The sequence below is a fragment of the Vigna umbellata genome, chromosome 11, assembly GCF_029865625.1.
Source record: "Vigna umbellata cultivar VRB3 chromosome 11, Vumbellata_1.0, whole genome shotgun sequence".
Classification (NCBI taxonomy): domain Eukaryota; kingdom Viridiplantae; phylum Streptophyta; class Magnoliopsida; order Fabales; family Fabaceae; genus Vigna; species Vigna umbellata.
Window position 1 is genome coordinate 32,708,871 of NC_142175.1, and position 12,063 is coordinate 32,720,933.

The 12,063-nt window shown below is 30.0% G+C and overlaps 1 protein-coding gene across 1 annotated transcript; it reads right to left on the minus strand.

Annotated features, from left to right (window-relative positions):
* Positions 1 to 788: 788 nt before the first annotated feature.
* On the minus strand, positions 789 to 7,955 carry LOC124824073 (uncharacterized). Its single transcript, XM_047296437.2, has 9 exons — positions 7,777 to 7,955; positions 5,497 to 5,665; positions 5,342 to 5,391; positions 5,167 to 5,236; positions 4,980 to 5,085; positions 4,187 to 4,253; positions 1,953 to 2,028; positions 1,419 to 1,714; positions 789 to 959 (listed from the first exon to the last, which is right to left on the minus strand). The coding sequence occupies exons 2-9, from the start codon at positions 5,654 to 5,656 to the stop codon at positions 879 to 881; spliced, it is 906 nt and encodes a 301-aa protein (XP_047152393.2). The 5' UTR covers positions 5,657 to 5,665; positions 7,777 to 7,955; the 3' UTR covers positions 789 to 878.
* Between the last annotated feature and the right edge of the window lie 4,108 nt (positions 7,956 to 12,063).

A 12,063-nucleotide genomic window follows, 5' to 3' on the forward strand; every position in this document is an offset into this window, starting at 1 on the left:
GATTTATTTTTTTTTATGATCAGTAATTTTATTTCGAAGACAATAAATTAACAATGTTAATTATAAATAAAAAATTATTTTAAGTATACATATACTTATTCAAAAAGTTATATTTTTAGAGAAAATAATGTTTCACAACAAACAACAAATAGGGCAAGTCTTGTATCTTCTCTCTCCATTTCACGCACATAAATATTTACATAAAATCAAATTAAAATAAAGATTACCTTTCATTAAATAATTGAAAAAAAAAACTGTCAAATTAAAAGAAAATAAGGATCTATGAAGTTAAATTTTATCAATTTAATTCGTATATTGAAGGTTTATATAAAATAAAATAACTGTTAATATTTTTCATCAGGTTTAACAACTAAATAATATTTTTTTTCGTATAACTTAATTTATAGTATGATAGATATATTTATAATATACGTAGATTTATTAGTTCACAACCTATTTGTTGATAAAATAAATAGTGCAATATAAGAATATGAAAAAAAGAAGTAACTATTATATCTTGTCATCGATTTCTAATGTAATATAAAGTTAAATAATAAAAAATAACTTATACAAAAGTATAAAATAATCCAACTTTATTATACAATTTTCTAATACACTTCTTATGAACTAATATTGTAAAATTATGTAATCATGGTGAACTAATATTAAATTAGTTTATTTTTACTTATAACTCTTACAAATTTTGTTACTTGTATCAGTCTTATTTCATAGTACTTATATTTAGATTGTTTATAAAAAAAATAATGTCCTAATAGATGGGTATAACGTTTGTGAAAAGAAGCGTTTTTATAATGAAATCCGCAGTATCCAGAATGTACAAATTTAAATAACATTAAAAGATGATTGCATAATTCTACTCAAACCTCCATAGCAGAATTTTCTTTTTCTAAGAGACCTTTTAGTTCCTTAACTCTTTGCCGGGTTAACGCTACACAATCCTGAAAACACATTATCGTCATATAAATTTCATACTTACATCCTAACGCAGTATTAGCATTAAATAATTCATGTCAGAATACTAATTAAATTGAACACTATCGAACAATTATCATAACTTTACCCTTCAAATATAAGACTAACACTATAGAATGAATGAATATTGAGGAAAATATTGAATCACAAAACTCAGTAAAACTAAACAGTGAAAGATGATCTTTAGAGAAAAATTGAACCTCAATAAGACAGAAGCAAGCCTTACTATAACAGATGGGCTATTATAAGAGGTCTCATGGGACCTCCACATCTTGTATTCATTTAAATTTGAAAGACTGACTTGAAACTTCAGAATAATTACTTTGATTTTTCAAAAATTGATCATTAATGCATTCATATCAATGCTATAACTACCATATTTTTTTAATACCTTATTAGTTCCGTAAAAAAATGAGTAAACTAACCTGGATAGCAGAAGTATAGGCCAGAACCGACCCACCAGGCTTGTAAAGAGCTATTAGCTGGCCAGATGTATCCAGAACTATTGTCAAATGGGTTTCGAAAATGGATTCTTCTTCTGCAGTAGGATCTGCCATTATGTAATTCTTGTGAAGTATGCATGTTAATGAGAACGGAATGCTTCTTAATGTAAGCTTCCTCTTTTCCTTATTGACTAGCTCTTGTGCTTGGTTTTGTCCATCTTCATCAGACACAAGTACTATCTTGCCATCATCATTCATGGCAACAGCAGGAATTCGCACTGTCAACGCAGAAATTCATAGACAAACTCAGTACGGTAATACCACAACGTGCTGAAAGGCATCACATTAAGAAAACCAACAGAAAAACAAATTCGCTTTAGGTATATGAAAATTCTATCTTCTCTTTGTTCCTAAATTGCATGGTGCACAGTTTTCAAATGTGCATCCTATTCTTATGAAAAAGGGGTCAAAAATATGCATAATATGACAAAATTACAGTGAAGAAGAACTACTTACAATGAGATAAAGCAGCAACAGCAGAAAGTAATGCAGCATCAAAAAGAGCACCATCAGCATCCAGACAATAGATATCCTGCATGATAAAAAAAAAGAAAGAAAAAGCCATTATACTGCCATTCAATCAATTGATAACACAATCAGAGCAAACAAAGACAGTGGACGTCACCTAATGTGATGTATTTACATTTATATAGAATTACTGACACGAAGAACAAGAAAACTGAAGCTTTATTGAACAATAGGAAATATCTCCCCACAAGAATGATACACGTTAGATATTTCGAGATCTGGTTCACTCAACTTTCTAATTCTAAAAAGTGTTTTAATAATGGAAAATATTTGATAAGAAATTCCCCTATCAATCCATATCATATCTCCCTATTTAATGTAATCAAATCATATTTCTAACACTCCCTCTCATGTTGAGACATATGAGACAACTTTGTTATAAATGTCATCAAAACAAAACCTCCTGAGAAACTTAGTAAACATTTCAACATTGTGAAAGATGACATTATATAAGACAAAGCTAGTTTATATTCCTGGACATGATTTTCTATCTGTCAAAGTGATAATCTATCTTCAATGTTTTTATCTTTCAAATCATATCTGTAACGCTCACCCATCGGGTTGGAGCATATGTATTATCATTAGTAAAGCTAGTTATAAATTATCAGAGGAAGTGATAATTGTCAGAAAGCAAAATTGCTCAAAGAATACAGCAGTGGCTAGAAAGAAAAAATGCTCAATGAAACCAACAGCTATCCGAAAACAACAATGCACAAAGGACATGGTGGCTGTAAGAAAGCAAAAATGCTCAGCAAGTGCAACCACAGTTGGGAAGAAAAAAATGATTTGAGGGCACACCCACCATTGAAGACGAAGAAATGATCATCACTCAGCAAGGTAATGCTATGGTGGCAGTTGTCGCCCAGAGAAAAGCTAATCTTAAGACAAAAAATAAAAGGAACATGGCGGATAATGTCTGAATAGTATTGGCAGAAAAAGGTCCATGGTGAATACTAATGTCATCTACAAAAGCTTGGAGGAAAAAGAAATTTGCTGATAAGCCATACCCACCAGAGAAAATCAGGGTAGACAGCACTACCCGAAAAAGTCAACAACAGTAAACAACCTTAGCTAAAAAGGCATCAACAATAAACAACAATAATTATTAAAGTGCTCATGATGGTGAACAATGACACGAGTGGTGAAATGTGATGATGCCAGTGAGCAGAGTATCTGACATGAACAGTGACAGCAGGGGAAAAAACACAGGAAACGAAAAACATACACAGCTTCTAAAATAATGTACTCCTTCCCATAGGGAAAGCATGGATTTAAGTTCCGTTCTCGTTAGGCTATTGATACCATGTTGAAAGGATAACTACTTTGGTACCGTGTTGAGAGATCTGGTACACTCCTCACAACTTTCTAATTCTGAAAAGTATTATTAACAGTATTTTGTCAATCCCTTTATAAAAATAAATTGTTTAAAGTTTCTAATAGAAAACTAGCCCTAAATGCCTAAATAGACCCACTCAACTGTGACCCACTATTTCCTTTTGAAATACACTTGCTTAATCATGAGCCCAAATACCAACATACCATTTTATTTAATGAAGGATCTAGACACCCCATGATACAGAAGTCCCTACGTAGAACAATCCCTGGGAGTCGGCCTCCACTTTACAACACTTCATCCATGACACTACACTCAACTTCCTCCTTGGTAGAAACCCTCTACTAGTAATAAATCCATTGTAATGGCCTTTTACAAGAAACCAACAAACAACTCCAGTACCATTTTAAGAAGAGAGCAGCCGAGTACAAATATAATGAATCCCATGTATTGTGTACACACACAAGCATTCTTATTTATAATGAAGAAATACAATAATAAGGAACACAATCAATATCTAGTAATCGAAAATATTTGGTAAGATATTTCCCTATCAAATCATATATCCTATATCCCTATTTAATTTAATCTAATCATATCTCAATCATAATCAACTTGTATCTTTGACATAATCTTCCCAAATCTCTAACTCCAAGAGACTACAACCAACTCTAATACCAATTGATAAACATCCAAACATTTAAATACTCCACTCAGCATCCCACTTTATTCACTGTGGGACCTAGACACCCCATAATACCCATGTTACTATAACATTCTGTGATTGATATACAAAATCTGGCAATCGCAAATCAATATAAAAGCTTACCAGGTAAGTCATCCATGCAGCTTTTCCACTAACCAGAGACAATTCTTTCAAATCAATCATTCTGGAACTGCAGAATAAAAGTATAGGTTATTATTGGACATATCAAACACACAATACAAATTATTGATCACCATGATGGTTGACATATATATATGTATATATATGTGTGTGTGTGTGTGTGTGTTTGGACGGAGGGGTTTTTGAGGGAAAGGAAGGGTAAAGTCTTCAATTTTTTTATTAAAAGGTTTCATGATAATCTATTATCCTAAAGAAAATCATATTAGAGAGTATTTACTTCAAACTAAAAGTCTACCATTCCTTGCTTTCCCTAAAAAATAATGTCCTAAACATACCATGAAATGAGACAGCAGGTGGGGTAAACAATAGAAATGATGAATCAAGGGAAATTGTGTCTGATCAACTAACAACTTCAACCAGCATACTTTCAACTAAATGTTTATAAACTCTTGAGCTCACATTTAACATTCAAAATCTATATACTTTCCGGTAAGAATATCTCCAAAGATGTATCAGGGGGCACAATTTTTTCCACATATCCTCTTTCAGAAAGGGGACATCTGTATTGGACATACTATAGGGAAAGGAGGGTGGAGTAGCTTTGGTAGAATTCAAAAAATAAACTACAAGCATTCCCTTTAATTCCTTCAGTTTCTTACGGTTCCTTTATTATTGTGTGGATAAAAAGCTAGTTGGAGTGACTTTGATAAACTATTTTCTTTCATCATCTGAAATAAATGAACCTAACAAGGTGAGGAAAAAGATTAAAACATGCCTTGAAATGGTGTCAGATAATTGCTTTGACACCACTGGTGATGCTTCAGCAGGCCTGCCAGGCCTAACAATTGGAGAACAAATTGGAGGCATGAAGAAATCAACAGCTGAAATAAAAGATATTAACACATTATTTTTTTGTCATGTGACCAAAAGACTGAATAACTAACACAAGTGGCAATACCAACCTAGACAGCCCTCATCTGGTGACTCCAAGGAGGGTGTCATAACCTCCATTTTAATAGCAGTCAACATAGTCTGGGAAGAGATCGATTAGTGAATCATTAAATCCACCCCATAGTAAAATCAATAACCTAGATTCACGCAAGATTTAACAAAAAAGACACAGGAAGAGTGACTAACAGTTGATCCAATCTTCACTAGAGCTGACCCATTAGCAGTCGAAACAGCACCTAATCAAATGAGTTAACCATCTAAGTTTTGCTTGAAGTGTGAATAATACAATATACCAAAGATTTTGAAGATTGTAAATTAGATGAGAGAAAGAAATAACTAACCAAGAAAAATACTTGTTTCTCTGCTTTTTCCAAGTGGTCTACCATCAGGCCTTATTGATTCAGCAAGATGACGCTCAAAATAACGAAGTGGGAAAAGGCGTCTAAAGGCATCAACCTCCATCTCCGATGACAAGTCCTCAGAAGCATTTGGTAATCCCATCTCTTAAGTCTGTCAACATAAACAAAGCCAAGAGTGTAACAAAATTGAATGAGTAACAGCTGCAAGAAATTGAAAAATGGTATTAAGTATCAAATATTGATATATTCTATTGATATGTCAATATAGTACACTGATATTCCTATGAATTTCTGAATAGTATTAAATCAACCATGTAGCTTTTAATCCTGAGATAAGTTTTTTCTTTCCTGTGATTGAGAAAAGAAAACCACATGACATTATTTCTTCCCTCACTTTATAGATGAAACTGCAGATCGTATTTCTGAATAATTTGTAATTTATGAAATGCAATATAAGAAAAACTTGATAACGAATTTCATATCACCAACCAATATCCAAACCGAGATCTAAATGGTGTGGCCGATTTACCTAGTTTAACGAGCACGCAATATTGCATAACAACAACCATGACAAGATTCAATAATTAAGCTCTCCCATAGATAATTAAGCTTAAGCTCTCCAATACATGATACGATCCAACTACCATGATAAGGAGTATTTTGGGCACATTCTAATCAAAGGGAAACATTCCTAACAATATTTTAAAGATTAAATATGTTTTCGATCCCTTAACTTTCAATATGTTAAGAAGTGGACTTTAAACCTAACTAAACCTCACAAAACCGGCCTGTAAAGTGAGGTTTGCACCCACTTATATACTCTAAATTGGCCTTATCTCTAGTCGATGTGGGACTTCCAACACACCCTCCTTACGCCGAGGCATATACTCTAAATTGGAATTAATCACTCTTTGATGTTTTGGCTCAATTTAGTCTCTCAACTTTATAAATGTGTGGATTTAGTCTTTTTAACCAAATTTTGTTAAGTTTATTTGATGTTTCAAACGCATTTTAGGATAACATTTGAGTTGTTTAGACTGTCTGACACATTTTATTCTTCAATGTTAGTTGAGAAATGTGTTTAAAATCTCAAATAAACTTAATAAGAATGGGTTAAAAAGACTAAATTCACACTGTTTGAAAGATAAGATACTAAATTAGTCCAAAGTTTTGAAGAGAACTAATTCCAATTTTCACTGAAAATTAAGGGACCAAAAACATATTGAACCCTATTTTAAAAGAAAAACTAAATAGAGAGTCATACAGGACCTTTCCAACTAATAATAGAACAACCAATAATTGAGCACATACTATAGGGTACTGGTGGAAAATTCAGGCCACCCTGCTGCTGGCCCTCAAATTCGGGCCAGGACAGGTCAGCCCACATGGAGAAAACAGGTTGAAAAGTTAAGTCCATCCTGCAACTGGGCAGACTGGCCAGCCAGTTTTCAATTTTTCTTTCTGCAGTGTATCTTCCAGTCTTGTATTTTTGGCCCAGTTTTGTTGTCTCAGTTTTATTTTGCTGTTTTCGTGGCCTAGTTTTGTTGTTCTTTCCTGCATCAATTCCTTAAAATAAAGTCTAATAAAGGAATCAAATTCACTGTTTTGAATTGAATCTCATGACCAAAAAAACAAAAACTAAAAAGTCACACATCACATTTTATATATTTTCTGATTTGGGATTAATCTAGAAAAAAATTGAGATTCTCTTTCTAAAATTCAACCAAACATGTTTACATATTCATGTTTTCTACTTTTATTGAAAAAGAAAACATAAACAGGCCCTAACATTCGGAGTATAACTTCAAAGATTGAGTTACAACAGTCAATGAAGTAGCTCTCTAAGTTTCCAACAATCAAATAGATTTAATGAATACATTGAGCTCTTGGATTGCAGTAATTGAACAAGCGGCGACAAGAACCAGGGGAATGAAAACAAAAACTATCGAACATGCAAGCTCTCATCTCATCTCATCTTTAAGCCATTTTTTATTTTAAGAGCCAAAAGAACAACAATAGAAGCAAACCAAAGCAAGGCAAACTGTTCTTTATCTATATTGATCCCGTGGAATCCAACCACTTCTATACACTTTAGTTTCAAGAGATAAAAACTCCATCAACAATAGTTGACAGTAAGAATCGAAATGGGTATTTTCTGTTTTGATTGAGTAAGTACTGATAAAATTTGCAGAGGAAAAAATAGGACAAATCAAGGGGAAAACAAAAATCTAGCCAAATGAAGCCAAAATCGGACAAACAAACCTGGTGTGGTGGCGCCTCCCTGCTCTCTGCTATTCCGATTGACTTTGCCCTCTGCTCTGGTCTGAGAAGATCACGTGGGTGGGATTCGCCGTCCGCGTCAGCGTCGCCAGTATGCGAGTTCTCGTAGCTTGCGCCTTGGTTGGCTGTGTGTAGTGAGAGAGTTCCGGAAAAACAAAGACTGCAGCAGGGTTTAAGAAAAAATATTATTATTATTATTATTTCTATCTGGTTAATATAATATTTTTATAATTACTAAGTAAATACTTATGTTTCCTTTGGATGTGTAAGAAACATGAGAGAATTAAAATTAGGAATAAAAATTAAGGTTTTTAAATTTAATACAAAAAAATAAGAAAGATAATAAATACATGAAAGGTTTGTAATAATTTTTATTTTTCAATTACACTAATTTGAAAAACAAAATATGGGTATATGTAATTTTTTCAAATCAGTTTAAATACGAAAATAATTTAACTGTATTTCTTCAATGAGTCTCCTGCCTATACTCAAAGATAGGTTTAGAGAAATTTTTTTTAATCAGTTTATTTATTTAAATCTATAACTGATATTGTAGCATATAAAGACACTTTTATAACTAATTTGAAGAAAGAAACGGCATACTTTACTTGTAATATATATTTTTAATTTTTATTATAAATAAGTTTAGTTCGAAGATAATAAATTTATAATATATTATTTATAAAAATTTTATTATACCTATACATACACTTATTCAAGAATTTATATTTTTAAAGAAAATAATGTTTCATAACAAATAGGGTAAGTCTCTTCTCTCTCCATTTCACGCACACAAAAATTTACATAAATCAAATTAAAATAAATATTATCTTTCATTAAATAATTGAAATAAAAAAACTGTGAAATTTAAAAAAATAAAAAAATAAAGATCTATGAAGTTAGATTTTATCAATTTAATTTGTACATTTAAAGTTTATATAAAATAAAATAAGTTTTAATATTTTTCAGGCACGTTTAAGAACTAAATAATATTATTTTCGTATAACTTAATTTATAGTATGATAGAAATATTTAAAATATAAGTAGATTTTATTAGTTCACAACCCATTAGTTGACAAGATAAATAGTCCAATATAAGAATATGAGAAAAAAAAAGGAATTATTATATCTTGTCATCGATTTCTAATGTAATATAAAGTGAAATAAATAAAAAATAACATATTGAGAAAGATAATATAATCAACTTTATTATATAATTTTCTAATACATTTCTTATAGAAGGTATACATATTATTTCAAACGTTGAAAAAACACTTGATAAATAGTTTCTAAAACAAATAAAAATATGATGGATATATTATTATTATTATTATTATAAAAATGTTTGCATGTAATTTGGATAAATATTTAATTTTTAAGTAATAATATTGTTATAAATAATAAATATCGTATTAAAAATAAGTTAAAATCCAATTCATTCTTATAAAACTATTTTTTTAGGAGATTTCAACTTATACAATGTAATTTAGTTTTATTTATCAAATATTCTTCACAATGCTCTAATGACTGTATATAGTATAAAAGATGTACAGATACAAATTTAACTAAGAGTTAAAATATTATGTAAGGAAAAAAAACTAACAGTTCAACTATTTTAATCTTATAAGAAAATGTAATTTTCTTAATTGAAAAGCAGTTTTATTACATATCACTTTGACATAAACGTGAAAAATAGTAAAGTTTTCTGGAAAAATATATTAGAGTTATTATTTATTAGTAGTCTTATGAAAATTTTTAATATACTTATTTTCTATTTTCTTTCATATTTAATTAGATTTTTCTTACCATTAAAAAAATACGAATTATAAATTATATTTTTATGCTTTATACTTTCTAATTAATTCTCTCTCGTGTATACTATTCCTACAGCCTCTTTTTTTTTCATTTTATCACTCCACATTCAATATTTAAAGACATAATACCAAAGCTATAACTTTTAACCCATTTTCCTAATAGAATATTTTTACATTATTATTTAAAAAAAAACTATAAGTATAACTTTTTTAAATAATTATCACAAAAAAATTAATAAATTTATTAAGTTATCATTTAAGCCACAAAATATTTTTACAATACAATAACATATACATTCAATTTGTAATTAATATATATGTGGAAAAGTGATAAAAACAATCATCTTATAAAATTATAAACCTTTAGTTATTTAGCCATATACATTTGAACCTAACACAACTCAACAAAACAGATTATATTTGCATTCACTTATATATTATAAATTGGTCTTATATCTAGTCGATTTTCCAACGCACCTCTCATACCGAGATGTATACATCTCGAACATGAAACTAAATATTAATTAATAGTTCGATAGTAATCTAATAACCAGTAAAACAATATATTCACTTGGTAAAATAAGTTTTAGTTGATACTATCTTAAAAAATAATTTTTTTAAATATAAGTCGTGAGATTGAATTATACTTAAATTTTACTCCTTAACTTTGAAAAAGTGAAAGAAATCCACCTAGGTAAAAACAGAGCATGTGGTAGTAATAGTTTTCCATTGGCGCATAGATTTTAAAAGCAATGGGCGCTCATAGACAGTGGTTTAAAACATGAACAAAAGCAAATCACAAAAACATGCCTTTTCAGTCTTTTTCCCCAAATCTCAATCTCCAATTCTAACAACCAATGCTATGCACCCACCGTTTTGCTAAGTATATCAAACAATTAAAATTTCATACCCATTTTACCACTTTTATTTTGTATATTGTTTAACCATATTCTTTACTTTACTTTAGATATTAAATGATATTTTAATTCAACATACATAAACTTTTTTTAGATATTAAATAATATTTTCGACTAACATTCAACCTCTTTATATCATTTAGCAAATTCTAACTCAAACAATAATTAAAATATCATTTAACACATAAAAAAATTACTATATTAATTCATTTTTATCATTTGGAGAAACAAATGTATTAAAAATTTGGACATAGAGAAAATCTAATTTCGGAATAAGAAATTAATAATATATTTTATTCAAAATTCAAATTTATTGCTCAACCTTATGGTTTTTACTGAATGTAATAGCTAAATTTGTACTTGGATTTTTAATAAATTTAAACTTAAATTTCATTCATCAATTTCTAACCAGATGTTTATGAAATTTATCATATGGGGGTCATTGTGTTAATATTATAATTTTATTTTCGTTTTATAGACTAAAAGTAATTACGTTAGTATTATTTTGTTTTTGTTTTATAGTTAAAAGTGCAATAAAAGTACAAACACACACGAGACAGAGAAAAACAAGTGGCTGATGTAATGGGTGAACCACTTGTATCTCTTTAATTAATTTTTTTTTAATAAATTCAACAAATTATTTTACACTAATTTGACACAATCTTTTCTCTTGTATATATATATTTTTTAATCAGAAAATTTATATTTTTATAATTATTTTACTTTGTGTCAAATGAATCTAACCTGTGATCCCATCATTATTCTAATTGTTTTTAAATAAAAAAAATTTACTTTATTTTATTTTGGTAATGTGTGTGATAATTGTTATTGTTTTTGACCAATTAAAAGAGACATGTAGATAAACTGTGTTAAAGAAATTCAAAAAGTGAAAACTTCACCCACTGAATTATGTTCTAATTAATGTATAAAAAATAAGTATAATTTAGCAATAAAAAAATCTATATATTTTTGTGTGGAAGGGTTGGGTGTCGATAAACCCGATGTTGGAAGAAACAATGCCCAGTAGTTGGTGGCGGTTGTTTCAACCGAGCCTGTTTCTTTCTCTCTTTATATTTTCAACGTATCTCAATCTCATCACATCAACCATTTGCAGTTTTCACAGTTTTTTCTCCGATGAGATCACTGCTTAACTGCATCTGAATCATTTTCTGCTTTCTTTTACGACATAAAAATTCACATGGTATTTACGATCCTTCTCTCTTGCATGCTCACAAACACACCGATCTGTTGTATGGTTTTCTGATATCGACAACATTAACGTTGTTGGCAATGGTATAACGAGAGAATGCGGTTCTTTTGCAGATTCTGATGCCTCTGAAGCTGTGTTCATTGTGGTCATTGGTGAAGCTGGGAACAGCACTGCTGCGTCAACCTACACCAACTTTGACAACGATTTTGCACTCCGCCAATTTGCTTCCCCGCAACCTTAACTTGGATCGATTTGTGCGACGTGAGTTTCTTCATCGAGAAAACCATTTCTTCCATTTTCTCATCACTGTGCTGAGGTTTGTCTGGTA